The sequence below is a fragment of the Mycosarcoma maydis genome, chromosome 3 (assembly GCF_000328475.2).
Source record: "Mycosarcoma maydis chromosome 3, whole genome shotgun sequence".
In the NCBI taxonomy this organism is placed as follows: domain Eukaryota; kingdom Fungi; phylum Basidiomycota; class Ustilaginomycetes; order Ustilaginales; genus Mycosarcoma; species Mycosarcoma maydis.
In genome coordinates, this window is record NC_026480.1 from 370,703 (window position 1) to 391,876 (window position 21,174).

General features: G+C 54.3%; 9 protein-coding genes across 9 annotated transcripts; 4 read left to right on the top strand and 5 right to left on the bottom strand.

The window, feature by feature from the left end:
* Positions 1-535: 535 nt before the first annotated feature.
* Positions 536-1,624, top strand: UMAG_10817 (uncharacterized protein; the record flags this gene model as incomplete). Its single annotated transcript, XM_011389692.1, has 1 exon — positions 536-1,624. One exon carries the CDS (start codon positions 536-538, stop codon positions 1,622-1,624), a length of 1,089 nt encoding a protein of 362 aa, XP_011387994.1.
* Positions 1,625-1,686: 62 nt separating this feature from the next.
* On the bottom strand, positions 1,687-3,188 carry UMAG_01558 (uncharacterized protein; the record flags this gene model as incomplete). Its single annotated transcript, XM_011389280.1, has 2 exons — positions 1,687-2,176; positions 2,278-3,188. The coding sequence occupies 2 exons, from the start codon at positions 3,186-3,188 to the stop codon at positions 1,687-1,689; spliced, it is 1,401 nt and encodes a 466-aa protein (XP_011387582.1).
* A 378-nt stretch (positions 3,189-3,566) lies between these two features.
* On the top strand, positions 3,567-6,437 carry UMAG_01559 (uncharacterized protein; the record flags this gene model as incomplete). The annotated part of the gene is made up of 1 exon (XM_011389281.1): positions 3,567-6,437. The coding sequence occupies one exon, from the start codon at positions 3,567-3,569 to the stop codon at positions 6,435-6,437; it is 2,871 nt and encodes a 956-aa protein (XP_011387583.1).
* Positions 6,438-6,626: 189 nt separating this feature from the next.
* Positions 6,627-9,938, bottom strand: UMAG_01560 (uncharacterized protein; the record flags this gene model as incomplete). The annotated part of the gene is made up of 1 exon (XM_011389282.1): positions 6,627-9,938. The coding sequence occupies one exon, from the start codon at positions 9,936-9,938 to the stop codon at positions 6,627-6,629; it is 3,312 nt and encodes a 1,103-aa protein (XP_011387584.1).
* A 1,159-nt stretch (positions 9,939-11,097) lies between these two features.
* On the bottom strand, positions 11,098-12,390 carry UMAG_01561 (putative Pelota protein; the record flags this gene model as incomplete). The annotated part of the gene is made up of 1 exon (XM_011389283.1): positions 11,098-12,390. The coding sequence occupies one exon, from the start codon at positions 12,388-12,390 to the stop codon at positions 11,098-11,100; it is 1,293 nt and encodes a 430-aa protein (XP_011387585.1).
* A 699-nt stretch (positions 12,391-13,089) lies between these two features.
* UMAG_10820 (putative nadh-ubiquinone oxidoreductase) lies at positions 13,090-13,591 on the bottom strand (the record flags this gene model as incomplete). Its single annotated transcript, XM_011389693.1, has 3 exons — positions 13,090-13,181; positions 13,277-13,383; positions 13,497-13,591. 3 exons carry the CDS (start codon positions 13,589-13,591, stop codon positions 13,090-13,092), a joined length of 294 nt encoding a protein of 97 aa, XP_011387995.1.
* A 546-nt stretch (positions 13,592-14,137) lies between these two features.
* Positions 14,138-17,287, top strand: UMAG_10821 (uncharacterized protein; the record flags this gene model as incomplete). Its single annotated transcript, XM_011389694.1, has 1 exon — positions 14,138-17,287. The coding sequence occupies one exon, from the start codon at positions 14,138-14,140 to the stop codon at positions 17,285-17,287; it is 3,150 nt and encodes a 1,049-aa protein (XP_011387996.1).
* Positions 17,288-17,611: 324 nt separating this feature from the next.
* Positions 17,612-18,442, top strand: UMAG_10822 (ATP synthase complex assembly protein ATP12; the record flags this gene model as incomplete). Its single annotated transcript, XM_011389695.1, has 1 exon — positions 17,612-18,442. One exon carries the CDS (start codon positions 17,612-17,614, stop codon positions 18,440-18,442), a length of 831 nt encoding a protein of 276 aa, XP_011387997.1.
* Positions 18,443-18,608: 166 nt separating this feature from the next.
* UMAG_01564 (uncharacterized protein) lies at positions 18,609-20,807 on the bottom strand (the record flags this gene model as incomplete). Its single annotated transcript, XM_011389284.1, has 1 exon — positions 18,609-20,807. One exon carries the CDS (start codon positions 20,805-20,807, stop codon positions 18,609-18,611), a length of 2,199 nt encoding a protein of 732 aa, XP_011387586.1.
* Positions 20,808-21,174: the final 367 nt, after the last annotated feature.

Sequence of the window (21,174 nt, forward strand, 5' to 3'; positions counted from 1 at the left end):
ACGTGTCCGTAGTCAGCTTGATTTTTCAATTATCTCTTCAACCAGCTTTCTGTGCCCAAGTTTTCGATGGGGATATAGCCCATCTCTGCGAGTCAGCTAACTTTCTAGCAGCCATGAGGAAAGGTTCACTTCGCAGCATGACAATTGCGAGATGAAAGATCAGCTTCATAGCCGAGCTAGACCTTGAGCATTGACTTCTTCGTCATCGGAAAGGCCCCGTCCAACTAGACGGGGCAATTGAGAACGCGTGCAGTCTTAAGCGCAGCACCTTCTTATTCATGATTAAGTCGTGAGTTGAACAAATAAATAGATACGTAGTAAGACGCACTTTCCGGGATTTCCGGACGTAGGTTTGTTTGTGTTTGCTCCTGTGCTTCGTATCGCAACATCGCAACTCTTCCGTCAGCCGCGATGCAGGGTCCAAGGGCACAGTCACGAGTTGTAACTTAAGTCACGTTGACCTATTTCTATAGGGTTAAAGTCTCTCCTCATCACCAGCGCTCTCGCTTTCACCACAGGCCACTAGCTATCGAGCATGTCTGTCCGCATCTTTGCCACAGGCGGTCATTCCGGTCTTGGATTTGAAGCGCTCAAGACGCTTCTCGCCTCGCCTGCTCTCGCTTCTGGTGGCAACCTTACGTTGATGGTTCGAGACGAAAATTCTGCTGCCGTCGCAAAGTCTCGCCACACGCTCTCCGAACAGCACAAAGCTGCCACATCTTCTTCATCCTCCCGCTTGTCTATAGGGACCCAAATCATGGAGCTTGCCTCTCCGTCATCTGTTCGAGGCGCTGCTGCAGCGATCAAGCCTGAATTGCAAGCCGATTCTGTGCCAGCTGTGGGCCAAGACATCTTTCTGCTCAATGCCGCTGTCGCCAAACCAGCAAGACAATGTGTCGTCGACAGCGATCGGGCATCAGGCAGGCTCAGTTATCCCTCGGATCATCTCTTCAGTGACGATGGCTTGATTGAGACTACTGCGTGCGTCAATCACGTTGCACATCTCTTGTTCATCACATTGCTTATTCCTTCGATCACACAAAACGCAAAGAGGGGCCGGAAGACGCGCATTGTGTTCACTGGCAGCGCACTACATCGCTCGATCAAAGACCTCTCCGTCCTTGATCGCTTCTTCTCCTCTTCCTCGCATGCAAGCGCCTCATCGTGGACTCTGCGCGAGACATATGCAGCATCCAAATTCCTACAGATGCTTGGCGTGCGTGCTATTCGCCGCCGTATCCAAGACGCGCTGGAAGCAGCTGCTGCTCCAGCGGGTAGCGTTGAGGTAGTTGTAGTCCAGCCCGGATTCGTGCCACAGACCGGACTCTGCCGCGATTCGAACCTAGTGACGCGATTTGCCATGTCGTACGTGCTTCCTTGGGCGCCATTTGCGACTAGCCCAAACGCAGCCGGAAAATTCATTGCGGATGCTTGTACGATGGACCTGTCTGCTTCCCCACTGCAGGCTGAAGATGAGGACGGTTTCCATGCCAAAGACGGCCTTGTGCCTTCAGCGTTGCTCGAAGTCCGCGCCAAAAATCAATGTTTCGGTACGCTCGACCCATGCACCGCGGATATTCAGTTGCAAGAGCAATGGTGGCCTGCTGCATGCGATCATTCTTGAATGCATTCACGACGTGGATGACAGCTCAACGACAGCGAGAAAGATCATCTTGCATTCCCTGATCAATCCTCATCGTCGAGATCATTACCACCCATCGTCTGCCCTTCTCTCTCGAGCATCTGCGTTGCCATCTCAATGCCCTCCAGCTCACCGATCGTTGGTCCATCGTTCTCTGCCTCACCCTTCTGTCCTTCCACCATACCTATCGCATCGTTATCGAGCGCACTGGAACCGCGTGACGCTGGCGTTGCAGAGTCTCGAATTGGGCCAGGTGTGCCTCCCGCTTCGCTCTCAGCAGGTGTCGCACCTCGGAACAGCGGAGTGGTGCCTCGGCCCACACTCGCATTTCGGCTTGATCGCCCCGCTGGCTCAAGTGAAGTGAATCGGCCCTGCACCGACCCCGATCGATTGTTGGCTAGACCAGGAGTCATGGACCGCGGCGCCACTGAGAGCTGGCGAATCTCGGTCGTCCTCTTTTCTCCAAAGAGCTCAGGGTGAGCAGCAAGTGCGCGCTTCGACGGCTCCACCACAAGCACTAGAAGCTTGCCGAAACTGGAGAAGGCATCGGCCAGATAAAGGATAAAAAAGGGGTAGAAGTCTGTCAGTGACACACAAGTTACAGCCCTTAGCTGAAAGGGGAAGGTAGCGCTCACATTCTGAAACCAGCATATTTGACGTGCAGCTTTGGCTTCATCTTTTCCTCGTCCTCTTCCGTAATGATGATGGCTTCGTCACCGCCACTCATTTCGTAATCAGTTTCTCCTTGCTGGATCGAGGAGCCCGTTTCTTGTATTGAGTCATCCGCTCCTGATGCGGCAGAAGCTTCTGATTTGACATTGACAGGGTCTTTAGAGCGAAATCGTTTTGATCGCCGACTTGGTTCATTCTCTACATTGATGTTAGCTCTTGTTCGCCTTGTGCTAGTGGTCGCTGGTGGCGGCATTGTCAATGCTTCTTGATCTTCCTCCTCAGCCACCCCTCTGAAAAGCGTACTGTCATCAGCACCGGAAAGAACAGCCGTTCTTGAATCCAACGAAGATCCAATCGCTCCCTGAGCCTCTGGAGAGTCTTTGATTCGCATTGGTTGCACACTGCTCTCGCCATCTTGGTGACCTACAACAGTTGTTCTCTTCGAAGCTGGGGCCGCGGCCGCTCTTGGGATCGGTGCGTGAAGATTCGCATTTCCCTCCTCTTCAACTTTAACTTCACCTAAACTAGGATCGTTTGGAAACACCAGACTCTTCTCCTTGAGAAGCACTGAGTGCCGATCATCCATCCTTCTGAAAAAGTATGCTACCTGAAAATCGCGATCCGAGTAGACATCGACTCGCTCCTTTTTGCTCATTGCCGAAAGCTTTCCTGACGAGTCGGACTCTTTGCGCAGCTTGGGCATGATTCTTGTCCGCAATATGGAGAGTACCTGGTTGAGGATATCGGGATTTAGGTTCATCCATTCCACATGGCGGTAGTCGAGGTAGAGGATGCTTTGCAGCACGACGTACGGTGAAGCGCGGAGATAGAAGACGTTACGCTGGGTAAACTTTTTGCGCTGGACTGCGCTCATCTCGATGCTGCCGTATTGCCTCAAGCTGCAGGAACACCTCCGTGAAAAGCAACAAACTTGTGTTGGTGTAATTGAGAGACGAGGAACAGAGAAGCATGGTAACAATCACGAATCGTGAATCACGAATGTTGTTCCAAAGGTTCTACTCAGCGGCTGAGCAACCAAACCTCCACTTTCTGAATCGGCGATTTCGGCCAGATTTGCATAGATTTGGTTGGCTTAGTGAGCGTGCCACTCGTGACTGCTTGTAGCATATCGGAAGGTCCTTATCCGATGCCGACAAAACGGAGCACAGACCTTCAACGCTTTCCTGCTTTCCATTCCTCTTTGCCGCCCACCACCACCATTCACTTAGCGCAGGACCAAGATTAGAAAATCATGCCATCCTCCAAACGCACCAAGACGGTTGCGCCATACGGGTTTTGGGAGTCTCCCATCTCGACGGACCTCCTCCTCCAAAAAGCTACGGGTCTATCCGAAGTGTTGGTGCCTGCCAATTCCGAGACTGGTCAAGAGGTCGCTTGGGTTGAGCTTCGGATGAGTGAATCTGGTAGATATGCTCTGATGCACTCTTCTGACCTTTCTTCCGAGAAAGCTACCGACATCACCTCTGGAAAGTACAGCTCGCGATCGGGTGTGCATGAGTACGGCGGCGGTGCCGCTGCCAGTCTGGCGGACGGTAGCTTCATCTTCTCCGACTACAATCCTAAGTCATTCGATGTGCTCAGAGCGAAACGGGACGAAGAGCCGCAAGTTGTGTCTCCGGAGAATGCAGCTATACGGTATGCTGATTTCGGACCCCATCCAGCCGAAGCAGATCTGTGCCTGGCGGTGCAGGAGGACCACACGGATGATACACCTTCGACCGTCGTCAACTCGATCGTCTTGCTCGATCTCAGCTCAAAATCGGCCAAGGTTCACACGCTGCTGCAGGGCAGGAAGGCGGACGAGGAGACCGATGCGAATGGACCGCAGAAGAGGGACTTCTACACTTTTGCCCGCTTTTCTCCGAACGGAAAATACGTATGCTGGGTGAGCTGGAACCACCCCAGCATGCCTTGGTGGGACACACAGCTGTGGGTTGCCAAGCTTGATCGTTCTGATCCCGAAGCGCCAAAGCTCGTCTCACCTACCCAGATCAAAGTGCCTGGTTCAGAGGCTCGAAAGCAGCAAGTGCTCCAACAGCCTGTATGGGCCATTCCAGCCAACTCGAAGGATGATGCAGCAAAGCTGTTTTTCGCCTGTGACGCAACGGGATATCTCAACCTGTACTTCGCCACAGTTGCTTGCGAGTCGAACGACCATGGCATATCGGTGAGCTCTCCAGAGCTGATCCTACCAGAGCCTGTCAAGCACGATTTCGTGGGTCCTGCGTGGACGTGCAACAACTCGGACTACATCGCGCTATCCCCCGATCTGCTCATCGTTTCTTACTCGGAGGGAGCTAAAGAAAATCTGGGACTGATAAACCTTCGCAGACCACGTCTGATTCCACTCAAGAGCCCTTTTGTCTCTGTCTCGCAACTTCGTCGTCTCACCTCGACCTCTTTTGCACTGCTCGCCACGCGTCCTGACGAGCCAAACTCGCTCGTCCGCATCGACCTGCGCGGCCTCGCTGCGAACAACTACGTTGTACAACCGTCCAACATTACCGTGATCAAACGGTCTTCTACGCTCATCTCAGATGGCGTGATCGAGCGAGCGTATCTCAGTGAAGCTCGTGAGATCGATTTCCCCACCACGCTTGCCAATGGCAAGCCGTCGGTTGCGCATGCTATCATCTTTGAGCCCAAGAACAAAGAATTCACGGGTCCAAAGGGGAAAGCGCCACCGTGCGTATTTATGATTCACGGTGGACCGAGTGCTAGCGCCGGGATGGGGTTCAATTTGCAAACGCAGTTCTGGACGAGTCGTGGATTCATGGTTTGCTTCGTCAATTACGGAGGCAGTACGGGGTACGGCAGGGAGTACCTGGAAAGGCTGACGGGCGAATGGGGTGTGACAGACGTGACCGACTGCGTAGCTGCAGCCAAGTTCTTGGGTAGTCAGGCGAGCCTAGATCCGCGACCGTTCGGTTCACTGACGGCGGAGGAACAGAGCAAGGTGAGAAAGCAACTCGAAGCTGATGAGAGGGAGGGCGTAGTGGTGGAAGAAGAGCTTTGCGGAGGTGGTATCAAAGTGACACTCAAGAATACGACGCCAGCATGGAGCTGGATGGACCTCATTGTCGCCGGTGTTTCAGCGGGGGTCGGTGCGATCAGCGTGAGATTCGCGAGCAATGTGATGCACAACTACTCGCATTGCATTCCAGCTCTGATGCGACCCACAACGGCGTTTGGTCAAAACGCGGTGAAACTCGGACTGGCGACACTTTCGTTGCTCCCTTTCGTCGCAAGCAAGTTGGGTAGAGTGGTGAGCGAGTCGGTCTCGATTCTGCCTGGGATTGGTGTTCAATTGGGCATCACGCGTGGATTGACGCTTTCTGCCAACAGAAAGTGGGTCTTGGAACGCACTAGTCAGAGGTTGATTCCGCAAGATCGGGTGGTGGACATTTATGTTGGTGAAGGATATCGGCATTTCAGTGTGGTTGACTATCTGGCTGTGGTTACGTCTGTTTCGGGGGGCGCTTCGACGGAGCCGCTATTCTCGCGCTTGTTACCGCGCCTGTCTACGGTGCAGCGAATCTATGCTACCCTACATGCGCATCTTGGAGTGAACGCTTCCAAGTCCAGGGCTTTCAGCGGCGCAATTCGGGCTAAACCACGATCTTCGCTCGCCGATGCTTCGGCACTGCTCATCTCTGGCGGTAGTGCTGGAGGCTATACGGTGCTCGCATCGCTCTGTTTCTATCCTCACATCTTCACCGGCGGCGTCTCGCGCTATGGCGTCTCGTCGCTTTCCTTGCTCGCCGCCGAATCGCACAAGTTCGAATCGCGCTATCCATTCCAACTAATCGGCGGAACGCCCACCTTGCGTCCAGACCTCTACCACGACCGCTCGCCCATCTTCTACGCAACCAACATCAAGGCCCCCATCCTGCTCCTCCAGGGAAGCGACGATAAAGTCGTCCCGAAAAGTCAGGCGGACCAATTCGTCCAACAACTCAAAAACGGCGGCGGAAAAGAGGGCAAAGATTGGAGATACAAGGTCTACGAGGGCGAGGGCCACGGATTCAGAAGGGCCGAAAATGTCAAAGATTCCCTCGACGAGGAGTTGCGCTGGTGGCAAAACAGATGTCTGAGGCCCTAGATCCGTCATGCGTCTCAGAAATACACTCACACTCACGACGCCGCATTCAAAAAGCGATGCATACATTTTCAAACGCAATCTCGATCCGTGAATGCGTCAACATGGAAGGGCTGGACAAAACATACCATTGCCCATGCATGGTGTCAGTATGTGATGTGTCTGTGTATCGTCTACAACACTCGTGATCGATCAGCTGAACAGAGACGCACTAGCACCAGCGCCTGGTCGCGCGCCAATCGCACTCGCACTAGCGCTCCTCATCCCACCCATGGCGGGCACAACACTCACCCTGCTCGCCTTGACCCTATTTCCAATTCCACTTGTTCCCGATTGGCCTGGAATCGGCGTGATGCCCGCACCCACTGTCGCGCCTGTTCCTAGCAGTGGATTCGCCGGCGCTGTCACCACAGCGACACTCGCCCTCGTCCTTCGTCGGATAGGACCCGGTCCACCGGCGCTGGGTCTTGGAAACGCTTTTTTCACCGGCACTACCCCAGCTGCTGCGATGAAGGAGCTTGCATTTAGCCCGGATTCGCTCGCGCCGAAAATCGGGAATGACGACCCATTCAGCAGCGCCCCGCTGCCACTGTGCACAGCAGAAATCACAGTGTTGGTAGTAGCACGTAAAGGCGGACGTGAAGAGACCTGCGGTTGCGGCGGTGCTACAGGCGAAGCATCCGAGATGTCCGCTTCGTCAGCCGAACCCGCACTAAAAGCCTTGACCTCTCGCAGTGGAGACAACGCCGATCCGCCGCCACCCGATACTGCTCGCTTAGCCGTCTGCGAGACCTTCGACGATGAAGTGCCTGATGACACGGATCGCAAATTCGTTTTACTCGCCACCGAGGTAGACAGTTGAGCAGGCGTACTCCTCCCATCGCTCAAATCCTCCCATTCGGTTCCGGAACTCGCGCTGTCGACATGCGCGCCGTGAGCCAAACCTTTATCATCAATCTCACCTTCGCCTGCTTCGTCAGCCCACCTGAACTTCTTCTTCTCTTCTACAGCCGGTATCGCTCCAGCAGCGGCACCAGCAGCGCTGGATCGAGAAGCGGCTCGGGCAGTGCTGAGTCTACGAGAGTTGGATGCTGCAATGCTGGCCCGACGCACCGAAGCAGTCTTGCGCGCTGGGCTGCTGGCTGACATGTGCGATCGAGCAGACGACGAAGAGGTTGGAGCGGCGAAACTTGGTCGAGCCGACTGTGTGGTCGGTGCGGCAGGAGAGCCAGTGCCTTGCACGCTGGTCGATCGAGCGAGAGCTGGTGCAATGGCGGCGCGATTGACGCCGGTTGAGGAAGAAGAGACGGATCGAGTTGAAGCAGCAGGCGCGGTTTGGGAAGAAATTGCTCCATTTGTAGTTTGCCCAACTGCCAGCGAATTGCGAGACCTTCGGAAAGCCGAGCTCACAACAGGCTTCGCAGGCCTTGTCGTGCTCACAGCGGCAATTACTGGCAGAGGTGCAACCACAGGCAAGCTTGTGCCACACATTGATTCGAATACCTTGTCGTTTTCTCCTGCAATGCTACGTAGCTGCGAAGCCAGCAATGCCAAAGTCGAAGAAAGCTCTTCGGCATTCGCCTTGTCACCCACGTCACCGCTGTTTGTGGCCCTGTACTCGAGCTCGCCTGCCACCTCTCGCAAAGCAATGGTGCTTCTCGTCGCCACGGCAACCAGCTGTGTCGCTTCCGCGGTCGAGCGTCGTAACACATCAAGTAGCGCATCAAACTTGACTTTGGCCTTTTCCGCTTCTACCTCTGCCAGCATTGCATTGCCCAAGGTCTGTATTGTTTCCGAAGACTCCGTATCGAACTTTTGATTGTGTGAGGCAGCGACGATGATACCACGTTGCATTTGGAGGCTGTTGAGCAAGCTGCGAACACCGGCACATGTAGTCTCATCGTGTAGCTCTTTCTCTTCGGCCGCGATGAGCTTGCTAAGAACATCGCGTTCGCCTTCAAGGTCCGAAGGCAGCACCTCACTTTTACTGCTGAATCGATTCAGGTCTGCTTCGACAACCGCCAGTCGTTTTCGCAGTTCGAAAAGCTTTGATTCAGCTGCTGCGGTGTTTGCTTCATAGCTTGCCTTTTCGGATACAAGCCTGGTGACGTTGTCGGTGCTCTCACGCATGCGTTTCTTGGCTTCGTCCATCTCGCGTCCCATCTCTGCACGTTTGCGTTTCTCGGCGGCGGATTCGAGCGAGCCACGCTCGTCCAATTTTGCACGCAGCCGTTCGTTCTCCTCCTTGAGCTCGTGGATGGCCTGGACGTATTGGGCTACGTGACGGTCGACGTTGATCATGTTGCGGCTGACCTTGGTGCGGATGTTCTTTGCCTGATTGGCGTACTTGAGTGCGTTATGCGTTTCCTCGTAGTGTGTACTCGAGGGGCTGATACAGACGACCATGACGGTCTTGCAGTTGCCACCGAGCGAGAATTTGAGCAGACGAGTTAGTTTAGAATTGCGGTAGGGAACGTGTCGGACGACACCACCGGATTGGCAGAGGGCGTTGATACAATTGCCGAGGGCCAGGAGCGACTTGTTGATGTTGGCACCTTCCTTCATGCGTGCGCCGTTGTTGCGAGTAGCAGAAGCACGTTCTGAGCCGGCGAGATCGATAATGTTGAGGGATGCTGATGTGGTCTGTTCGATCATGCTGGCGGTGCGTGGTTTCTGGGTCACGTTGATCTGAAGCACTGCGTGAGAGCGGGAGCTGACGGCGTTGGCCTCGGTGGGGCTCATGGTGCGTCGAAGGTTGCCTTCCTGGATGTACTCTAGCACGCTCTCTGGGCTTTCCGGGATGAGCTCGGTGATGCCGACGACAGAGATGCGATTGTTGGCGTCCTCGCGAAGAGCGAGGCCGGCGCCTGGTGGTGTGGGCTCAGAGCTGAGCAGATCGCGGATGGTTTCGTTGTAAATCTCGAGATAAGAGAGACGAATGTGAACATCCGAGTCGTCGCGAGCATCTTGAATGCGGTTGTAGAGCTCCTTCATGGTGAGAAAGATGAGACCTGGGTCGTTGGGCGTTCCGCTGATGGTATGTGTCTTACCACAGCCGGTGGCACCGTAGGCAAAGACACTTGCATTGTACCCATTCAGGATGCCATCGAGCAGCGGCTTGCAAGTTTCCTCAAACACATCGGTCTGCGATGCGGTTGAATCAAAGACACGGTCAAAGGCGTAGCGAACGTCTTTGTTGCGCCTGCCACCACGAGCTAAGGGGTTACTGTTGTAGAGGCGGGTTAGTGGGTTCGTATCGGGGGGATCAAAGACAAGCACCTTCTGGTCCATGGGCTTTACGATGGGCCGAACGAAGCGAGTCTTGAGCGTTGATGCGGTTGCTGCTGCTGAGGTGGATGGTAAGAAATTGTTGGGCGAGATTCCGCCTGCGAGGCCACCATCACCAAGAAAAGGTGTGTGGTCTTCATTTGGAGCAAGCTGTGATGCTTCCTTTTCGCTGAAGGGACGAATTCGGACGCAAACATTGATGGACGATTCAGCCATGTTGAAGAGAGTGTATGGACCCAGGAGACCCGCTCCAAAGACGAAAGGCACTTGACTGATCGATGAGGGATAGTGTAGGTCTGTCCGAGCCAGGTTGTGGATACTGCAAGACGACGAGCAGGTGCTCTAATGGCGATACTCGACTCAGACCGAATGCGTGATGGCAGCTATTGATTTCATGAGCTGATGGCGACGGCGGTTGACGATTCCAAAATTGTCGATGATCGAGAGCAAAAGAATGAAAGAGGAAAGATGCAAGTCGGTATTCGTCGACCTGTTTTGAGACGATGGTGGCTGCGGAATGGTCAAAGTTGGTGTAGTGTGATTCTTTTGAGTGACGATGAGATGATTGTAAACGCGTGACTGTGACTGTGGCTGTGACTGTGACTGTGACAGCGAGTGCGAGTGCAAGTACGAGTGTGATGTTATAGAAGTGTGATGAAACGTGAGAAAATGCGCAAGCAAGCAGGGTCACAACTCCCAGACTTGATCTGCTCGGCATACACAAAAGTCCAACACCAACACCCAACACTCACAACTCACGATTCGCGACCGTGCTTACAGCCCACACTTTCCTAATTTGGGGCCAGCTTCTTTACGCCGCTTTTTCGGACTCACAGACCCGCGACTCAGACTGGGGTCAAGGTCCAACTCTTTAGTTTCAACGTCAAGGAAACTTGTTCTTGTGTGATGGATCACCAACTATCACACTTGCTGTGAGTCCTCTTTGGCGAGCAACCGTCTACACCGTGCACAGCGTTGGCGTCACTGAATGCGTTAATGAGCTGTGCGCCAGTCAACAGTCATGAGTCTTGCGAACCTCATCGTGCTTTGCTGCCTGCTATGTTACCTCAACGTATTTTTGGCCTGAACAAGAGTCAAACAAACGCGTCACACGGTCAGCGCAACCACATCACCTTCAGCTGGTCACGTGCGTTGAGCTCGAGACTTGCACTTTTTCTGCAAAATGTGAGGTCGCTAGTTGCAGCTTTTGCAGCTCATCCCACCTGTCAAAACATACACGATACGTGATACAAACAGATACTCTCGTGACTCTGACTGCAACGGTCCAGGTTCATACGCTTTGTCGAGCTGTCAACCTGTCAAATGGACAGACCGATGCTTGTTGTACGCTTCTCTGCTACAAAGTCTCGAATCGTCAGGCTGCTTCCCCCTGCTTGCTCCTGGCTTCCTCAGCTTCCTCCTCTTCTACCACTTCGATATCCAGTGGGTAGGTCAAGATAGCCGCAATGCCGGTCAAGGCGTTCAGCTGGCGTCCACTCTCGTGCATTGAGCTGAAGATGGCTACTTCACCTCCTTGTGCTCGTACATCCTCCACCAGCTCTACAAACTTTTTTCTTCGCGCCGGATCTGCTGCTCGGAACAGACCGTCAGAGATCAACAAGACACCGATGGCACCTCTCGATGCAGCCAACAGCACGTGCTGCTCGCCGTACCAGGCTCGCAGCTCGTCGCTGGCAAGTTGTTTCATGAAGCGTTCCAGCAGCTGTCCCTCTCGCGCAAATTTGGTGTCTTTGAGTTGCGCGTTAACCTCGGGACTGCGTAGCACCTCCATGAGCGAATGTACATGGGGTGAGCTGCAGTGAATCTTGAGAAACTTGCGACGTGCTTCGCTGCCAATGAGTATCTTGTCGCCTCGCCGTGTCGCCTCTTCGAACAAAAAGTCGTACACCGAGTCTCGTGTGAAGCCAGGCGACGCAAGGATGATAAGTCGTAGCGCCGGAAGCTGAAGCAGCTTGACCACCGCATTGTACACCTGCACATAGAAGCGAGCCGTCGCTTTGTCCGCTGCCGTGGCTGGCAACCCTTTACGTTTACGTGGAATCGGCACATCGATGCGTTGTCGTACCACCGTCATGTGCCCAGTCAGCAGACACACGGCTGCCGTACCATCTCCAAGCACCACAGCTCCAACCTCGGCTCGCTGACTGACGTCGGTACTCTCACCCAGTCGCTCCAAATGAACCGCGTCCCAGCTCTCCTTTGTGATGGTGAGCGCTCGATTCACTTCGAGATCCAGCGTATGATACGCTCCCATCTTGACGTATACATTCTCCTCAACCACTCTCCCTGCCACTTGAAGTGTTGCTCCATCACCTCCAGATCCACCCACAGCCGCAGAGCGGCTTACCTCTTCCTCTGCGGTCGTTGACGGTGTCGATGCTGTCGCTGCGGACGGATCTGGTGGCGCGCTCGAACCGGTTGCATCAAACGTGGTTTTGGTTACCTCAATAGTGAGGTTGAGACGCACTCGATGCGACTCTATTGATCCGGTCGAGGATTCGGATTGGACTCGACGCACAGCAGCTGCTCGGACGCGATCGCCTTGCTCGATGAGGTTGTAGAGGTGGTACATGTCTTCGTCCTCTTCGGGGACAATGGTGATCCTGCCGGAGCCATCCTTCTCGATATGCCGCGACGTAATCTTCATATTGCCCGTTACAGCCACGGTTCCAAGTCGTGATAGCTATCTATGTCTTGCTTTTGCGTCCAAATGAGCGTGAGTGGTAAGTTGGTTGCGTGATAGAATCAATCAGCAGATGTTGTGTAGTTGCACATGGTTCGAGGAAAAGGTGGCCTCCACCTGAGCTTAGAATGAATTTTGGCGTCGAGCTTGGCGAAAGCAGCTTGCTTGCTAGCTTGCTTGCTTGCTTGCTTGTTGCTGCTGCTCCTGCTGCAATGAGGCGTCACTCATTTCCAAGCCAACTTCAAGATTGAAAGCTTGACCAACATCACTTCTCAATTACTCGTCCGAAAACAAATTTGACGCTCATTCCGAAAGGTCTGAAGGAATGATAATCGTGAACGACCCAACTCGCTCGCGATTGTCGGACATCCCATGCAATCGCTCCTCTCATGTAGCAAATATTCGCGAACCGAGCTCTTCAGCTGTCGCAAAGGCATCGTCATGTAAACGTGGCTATGGCTTCCGCGACTCTTCTGGTCACAGTTCAGCTTTAAGCGTCGTGTATGGTCTCCCCCGGGCATTTCGTAACTCCAGAACATTCTAAGTCGATAGGACTTGTCTTAGACAGCATCTCATGCAGGAATGAAGAGCAGCCCGAGCCAGAAAGAAATACATCTTTCTGATGTGAAGATAGCGTCTGATTCATTGAACGGGTGTGCAAATCTATGCTGAGGAAGAGAGCAACTCGCCGAACTTCTTCTCGACGTCAGCCGAGCTGAGACCGTCAAGCTCGACGTGCTTCTCCACGCCACGCTCTGCAGGATGCCAACAGAAAAGTTGAACGAGCCCATGGTATCCGAAAGGTCAGCATTCGTCCGAGTGTGGCGCTGAACGAGAGAAAAGGACGTACCAAATCGAGCAAAGGCACGTGCAGGGGTGCCGCTAGCTTCTCGGACAAGGAAGGGAAGGTCCGGGTTGGACTGCTTGATGGGCTTGTAGTTGGCCTCGAGGAATTTCCTGTGTCAGATCAATAAAAGCAGAGCCAGTGCGATCGGTATGCGGTGCCAAGAGGCAAATCGTGCTGTTTAGTCGTCGTTCATCTGCGAAACCGCGATCCGTTTCCAACTCACCTCGCTCCTGCAGAAGCCTGGCCAGTCTGGCAGAGGTGCAGACGGACCTCCTTGAGCGCCTTTGGGAATGCTCGAGTCAATGCGTTGGCCGACATCGTGTGTATAAGAATGAGGAGATGGTCACAATCGAAGATGAAGAGTGCAACAAGATCATCAGACTGTGTGGAAATGCAACATCAGGACATCTCGCGAGTATCGACCAACCCTTCTTCAATCGGAATTTGTCAGCATTTGGAGGAATCCACAATCACGAATCGTGAATCACGAATCTCTTAAGATACTCTAACTTAACATTTCGAAATTTTAGCCACAAGCCACGAGCCAGCCCAACCAACCAACACCTCGTGCCTCGAGGTGCGCACAACGCACAGTGCAGCTCACGCAACTCACGACTGCTCCAACCAACACTCATGACGCACGACTCGCGTAACTCACGCACTTGATCCCCGGAAAGTGCATGGTAGGCGTCACTTTGATCTTCACTCACCTCATCAACAGCGAACACGACCACGCCATCGAGTCAGACGCGCCTGTTGATCCCGCAGCTCCAGCTCTCTCGTCGAGCAACCATTTTCGTGCATTATAGCTTCCGCCTCGTTCATGCTAAGCTACCGACCCGTTGCGCCCACTGTGGCTACGAAATGGAATACCTGAGCCGTCTTTCGAGCTTGGTATCCACTCCTGCCAAAGCAGCTGCTGGGATCACCGGCTCGCCTCGCCTGCGGAAGAAGCCCTCGCTTCATCCCGTTGGTAGCGTCGATGTCTTTCACGCCGACTGGCTTGCCGTCCAAGCCGAACTCGAAAACCCTGACGAACGAGCACTCTTTTTTGGCGTAGCGCGATCCGACCTTCCACGTCGCTTGCAGCGCATCATCGATGCACTCGTCTTTGAAAGTAATCGCAGCAATGATGGTCACACAGGGCCTTGCATGGAGTACTTGCTCAAATACGACATTCTCACAGAGCTCGTCCACCTCTCGGTAGACAATCGACCCAAGGGTATCCGCGGCGAAACCATCCGTGCGCTCAAAGATCTCATTATCCTTCTCGATGAGAAGTTCCTCTCTCGACAAGCGGCCAACAAGCCCATCTCTCAACTCATCCAGTTGTGTCTCGATGAAGATTCGGTACGATTTCAGCTCGATGACGACTCGTTTGATGCAATCGCTTCCAACGCCCCTCCCTCTGCCGCCGAAGACCCCGACCATGAGGAGGACCTCGTCGATCTTATGTGCCACATTGCCAGCCGCATCCGTAACACGCCAGACCTACTTCAAATCTTCTTTACAGACGAGCCTGTCGACGATCTAGACAGCCCTCAAGGCGCACGCAGCCTCAAGGATGGCTCCATAATTGTCAGTCGCAGTGTGTTCGATGATTTGTCCGTCGGAAGCCTCGACAGCAAGGATCTCTACCATGCTCATACACCCTCAGAGCTTGACAGCACCCATCAGCGGCCACCTTCACCTGCCAATTCCGTCGACTCTACCGCCACCATTCAGCCGTCCACGGCCTATGCATCCCGAAAGCTGTCCAAACGAAGATTACGATTCCCTCTCTTCTCATACCTACTGAAGTTTGTTCACCGCGAAGGTCGCATCGGCGAGCTAGCACGAGCCGGTTTGCTCTTTCTCATTTCGCTAGAAGGCGGTCATTCCTCCAAGAGAAGCATCTCGCCAGGCAAAACAGCAAAGCGAGTCTCTTTCGGGACGGATGACATCCGACGATCGCTAGCTGTCTTTATCGCACACTCGGACTTTGCAGATGTCCTCGGTGCTGGCTTGGGTGCTGCCTATGGCCTGCTGCCATCACGCATTCGACCCGTGCCACGATATGATCCCACTGAGATCGAGAATGGTACGTCTTCGGGTAAAAGCAGTCGTGCTGCCATCACGTTGGCGAGCAGCTCTGCATCCCAAGCTGCAGCTGAAAAGGGCACCTCTGAAGCCTTGGCAACCGCAACAAGAAGTGACGATGCCGAGCTCCAAGCGCAGTTGCGCTTGCTCGTCGACCTGGTTGAATTTTGTCAAGACGTGCTTGACTCTCTGTGGCTTGCTTCCAAGCATCTCACTGACACAGCCAGCGCTTCGAACCATTTGGACGGAAAGATCATCGAGACAGTATCTCCACCGCCGACCATGACACCGACTCTCGACCCGATGGTCCGCAAACTCGCAGGCGCCATCGCTATCGCTATCCGGGACACTTTTATCCGCAATGTCGTCTACCCATCTTTGATGGAGAGCAGTGACTTTGATGGCAGTTCTGCAGCTGTTCTCAACTATCTCGATGTTCTTATCATCGTGTTGCGAAGTGGACACATCTTGACGGATGTCGCGCTTGACTTTTTGCTTCCGGCCGATCTCGATGAACCTCGCGACATCGGGTACGATTTTCAGCTGAATGTACCGGTTGTTAATTCGGATCGATACAGCGTCAAAGACCTCATCATGGACTGTTTGGAAGACACAAAGAGCCCTGCAACGCGAGTGGCAGCGTTAAGGCTTGCAAGAAGTCTGATGGTCTGCCATGGTTTTCGCGCCTGTGGTGGTTTGCTGCAGCTACCGCCACGTAAGACCGTTACCAATGTCTCAACGGATGACTGGCTCCCTAGGAGTCCGGTTGTTGAAGCAGCAGATGAGCTCCCAGCCGGCAGCAAGGTCGAACTGCACTTGCGCGAGATCGATGCGCTCTCTGCCCTCCTCGTTTCGTTTGGATCGACCAACAGCAATGCAGACCTACAGGCTTCGCTGAGCAACTACCTTCTTGACGCCGAACAAGCTCTGCGCAGAGACAGCACCTTTCTGGTGGCTCTCGAAGTTGGCGGCGGCCAAATTCCGTTGGTGCAAAGCGACGTCTTTGTACAGCAGCTCTTTGCAGGTCTCGCTTGGTTCTTTTCTCAGCCTGTTGAGGTCAATCTGGCGGCCAGCGGGGTGCTCTCGTCAATGGCTTCCTCGCCAATAAGGAGCCTGGAGGGCTGGTTGACACACGCAACAGCAACTGATCGGGAGAGAGAAGAGCCCGGACTGGTACAGTTGCTCAGAGGGTTAGTTGAGCAGGTTGAGGCATACCGCGCCTGTGTGCCGGAGTTCGACAGATACCTAGCGGAGAGACGGGGAAGTCTCGTGCTGACCGATGATCTTTCAGCCGCGCTCAGTATTGAAGCCAGAGGGGAGGAGGAAGATGGATCAGAAGAATCCCAGTCACTGGAAGCTTGCTTAACACTTCCGCGCTTACCCAGACACAGAAGCTCGGGAAGCAGTCGTTTGCAAACAAGCGAGACCATTCGAGCAGCAGAACGAGACTTTGGGATCAAGGAAGACAACCGTTTTTCTCTTCCTGCTCTGTCTCCGTCTGTTCCTACGATCACCCTACCTGCCGCGCAAGAAGAACCCGCATCGATCGGCCGCAGCAGCGCGCTCGCGCGACTTTTCGGTGGCCGCCCCACACGCACATCCTCAAACCTCGGCAAAGCGTTGGCGCCACCCTCGTCTGACACGCAGACGAGCGAGAATCGACCTGGTGTAGACCGAAAAGTCTCGGCTTCGACCATCAACCCTTATGCAGAGCACTTCCGCGAAACTGCCGCTGTGCTGATCAAGACGCAACCTGCGGTAGGAGGCGAAGCGTGGAGACCCGCCGTGACGGCAAGTGGAAGTAGGGAAGTACGAACAGTGACGCTTTCGAGCGTGTTGGACAATACGATACTGTTGGAGGAGATGATCAAGGAGTTGTTGGCCACGGTGCAGGTGAGGAGAAGTTGGGGTGTGGACTCGGTTGCTTTTGTGTAGACACTCGCCGGTTCAATGAGGTTGTGCTATAAATATACCCTCTTTCTCTTCGACTCGTGCTAGTGACGCTTGATAGTGTCTACCTGGCGTTCGAATAGACCAAGAGCTGCTGAGCTTTCAGACTTGCTCGGTGTGGTATGTTGTACAAGATGAGAAGCAGGCAACGCATCACGCATGAAACGTAAAAATAGGGGTTTGGATGTTAGGTCGAATCAAGAGCGTTTTCGGAACTCGGGGTGGTCTGGAGCGCGCGAACAAGAAGAAAAGTGGGACTGGTTTGCTCTCGCGAGGCAGTTCTTGTCTTGCACATCAGTAGCGGTAACGATGATGGCGATCAGATCAGCGGTTGGTCTTGGAGTGACACCGGCGCTCCGCCAGCGCGCGCTACACACGTCTGCGCGTTGGCTCGAAGAAGCGGCTCTGAACCGCGCGGAACGACTGAAATCTCGGTTTTGGAAGACAGTGTCGCTGCAAGCGCCGTCGTCGCGCGACTCTGGCTATCAGATCCTGCTGGACGGTCGACCAATTCGCACACCGTCCGGTTCAGCTATTGTAATCCCAGCGAATCGCGAATTGCTCGCCACGTGCATAGCACAGGAATGGTGCGAACAGGGAAAGCTTCTGAAACCACACACTCTCCCCTTAACCAGTCTAGCCGCTAGAGCTCTCGAGGGCTGTTCGAACGGCCAAGAGAGCAGCCAAATCCAGACGGATCTACTGAGGTATTTGGAAAATGAAACCGTCTGTTTCCAGGAATCTCGACCCAAGTCGCTGGTCGAGCTACAGTCTCTGCACTGGGACCCGCTCCTGTCGTACATCAACTCGACGTACAACACGGCGATCAAACCGTTCCAGGGTCTCCTCGGAGGCCAACATCCGCATGGAACGCTCGACATCTTTCGAAATCATCTGGCAGCACTCCACCCTTTCGATCTCGCCGCTTTCGAACGCAGCGTCCTGCTCACCAAAAGCTTCCTGATCAGCGTAGCCCTGGTCAGTGGTAAGTTGAGTGTCCAACAAGCGGCACAGGCTGCAGAGGTCGAGGTGCAAAGCCAAATCAACCGCTGGGGAAGCGTAGAGGATAGCCATGATGTAGACCACGCTCAGATGCGCACGACACTCGGAAGCGTCGCTATCGCCACCGTACGTAATTAGCTCGCATACATGCAAGAACCGCCACTTTTCTCAACACAGAGTTACTCTACATGCAATCTGATTGAAAACAAGCATATCAAGCTACTTGTACATCGATACCTCGCATGAACCAACTGAATCCAGAAAGCCGTGTGATGTACAGTACACTTGACATCTGATATTGGAATTAATGTGCTGCTTTTGCTAGCCGATCCGAGATGCTGGGCCTTTTGACCGCAAGTGCACCGGAAGCCGAACGAGACTCGGCATCGTCGCCAGGGTCCGTGGTGCTAGCCGCCACAACATCAGTGTCAAGCTTGGGCACCAAGGACGAATTCACGCCATCCACCTTGTCGTCATCCTCGACCTTGTCCTCTTCATCCTCCTTAGTTCCACTATCACTCGAGGAAGCGCGCCCAGCTGCGGAAGCCGACGAACTAGCAGCCGGGCTCGGCCCATGAACGCCATATTCCACCACCTCCAATAGCACCGCCCTTCTCACCCACTTGCGCCTCCTCGTGTACCTGCCCATTCCGCTCCTCTTGGACATCTTTTCCCACGCATTATCACCGTACTGCCAGCCCTCAGCATCTACGTCCCAATCTGCCTCGCCTTCGCCAGTCACTCTATGCACCGTAGTTCCCACATCGCCCACCACATCCTCACCGACCTCGATTCCACCCGACGTTTTGGCACGGATCCGGTTCAACGCATCGCCCAGATACCCCTGCTTAGCAGCCGCCAGCGCATCTTTGTCCCCTACCGCGTTGGCCGACTTAATAGCCGCTTCCTTGGCACTTCCCTTGTACACGGTGGTACTCGGATAGTAACCACGACTCGAAACGCCGGCTACAGACCATTCGGGATCCACCCATTGCCACTTGATCGTCCTTCTGGTGAACGCTTTGGGGTCAGTGTGCGTCGGCGCAGGGGTGAGCATGATTTTGGTCGCCGGCAGACTGAACGACGAAGGCGGTGAAACCGGGTTGTTGGCTTCGTCCGACCAAGAAGGGCGTTCCTGAGGCAACAGCGCAGCTGTCCAGTCCAGCCCGACCCACCAACGTTGGTTCTCGAAAATCGAGAACTGATACACCACGTCTTCGTGTCGAACTATTTTGTCATCCGCGCCATCCAGCTTTGTCGGCTTACCGACGGAAGCAGTGTCGACTTTGCCAGCAGCCGGCAACTCGGAACCGTCATCATGATACATTCCGTGTGCCCATTCGTCATCGAGGTTGCCTTTCCCGTACGCGTCACGGGCCGAAAATTGACCGCTGAGCAATCGACCTGTGCCACGAACAATACGTCGGATTGTGGCGCTCTTCCATATGGCCTGGCGGAACAGACTGCACCAAGGAGAACACCACGTGAGCGCCACTGTGCCGACAAAGCAGACCAAGCTTCGCACAGTGAGCGCACCGATAGGGTAAGGAGGCAGTAGGGTCAGGTTAAATTCGGTCCACTGCTCCCATCGGACGCGCGAGGCGAGGTCTGCGCCGTATGCGTAGATGAGCGGAAGCGGTGTCTTGGCCAAAAACGCCGAGAGACTGTCATAGTGCGCGTACACCGGCGCAGCTTTGGCGTGGAACGTAGCGATGTGATCAGGACCGATGAGTTTGAGGATGTGATGATAGACGTAAGCGTCCCACCTGGCGATGGCGGCCAAAATGCCACTTGCCGAGACAGGAAGCACCAGGCTGGGGAAGCCACTCTGCCTCAACGGCAGGAAGGCCAAAAGCCACAACGGCCAAGTAAGAAGCAAGAACGCCGCAATCGCCTTTGTCCTCATCGGGCTTGGATCCCATGAGACCAGCTGTACTGCGGGCACAAGTACATTCCTTCGCAGTGACGAGAAAAAGTCGGCCAACTCGCTCAGCTCGAGCAGCGTCGCATTGAGCGAAGCGGCCGATACCACATCGTACTTTTCGATGAGTTTGGCGGGAGAATGCGAACGAGGACGAGCAAACGCGAGTTGTCTTCGGATCCCAGCATAGCCAATCCAGCCGAGCAGCAGAGCTTGAGGAGCATACCGCAACAGTTCGTAGCCAAAGGCGCATGTCAACCAGAACGAGAGGAGCAGCAGCATGGACGAAGAGGTGGAGCCTTTGCCTCCCGTCCAGGTGGCAAGGCGGATGAAGCGGTAGAAAGCATGGATGGTAGGCCCCAACGCGGCAGCTAAACGTACAACAGGGCTAGGGACACGTTCGAGGATCTCGGACGAGGAAAGCGGCTCGAAGCTCGCCGACAGCGAGGTTGCAGTAGAGTACGAGGTGGAGGCGATTCGAGACGAGTTGGTCACGAGCGAAGGAGGTGCTGGAGAAGCAAGATGATCCTTTTCCTTCTTGATCGAAGTCGCGACCGGGGTAGTGGTGGATGTGGATGACATGTTGAACGCAAATGACTTTGCCCTGCGTCCGAAGCGCCGTGGTCGAGCAAGGCAAACGGTGCAGATAGCGATCCAGCAGGACGATCTCGAGTCTCTTCACTGTAGCAAGGGGAGGCTGGTCAGCGATGTTGGATGAGTCGATTGACAGATGACAATCAGAAAGGGAAGCAAGAGAAGGGACAACGAAGAGAGTACAGTCACAGTCACGAGTGGAAAGTCTCAAGGCTGTTCGCGAGGTGCGGGGCGTAAAAAGACGGATGGGCCAGCAACTCGTCATACCCATATTACTATTCACATTCACTTGTATCGCTCATTTTCACCATTCACCATTTCTCAATTCAACTCCGATCCGGCCAAAGGTCGTCTG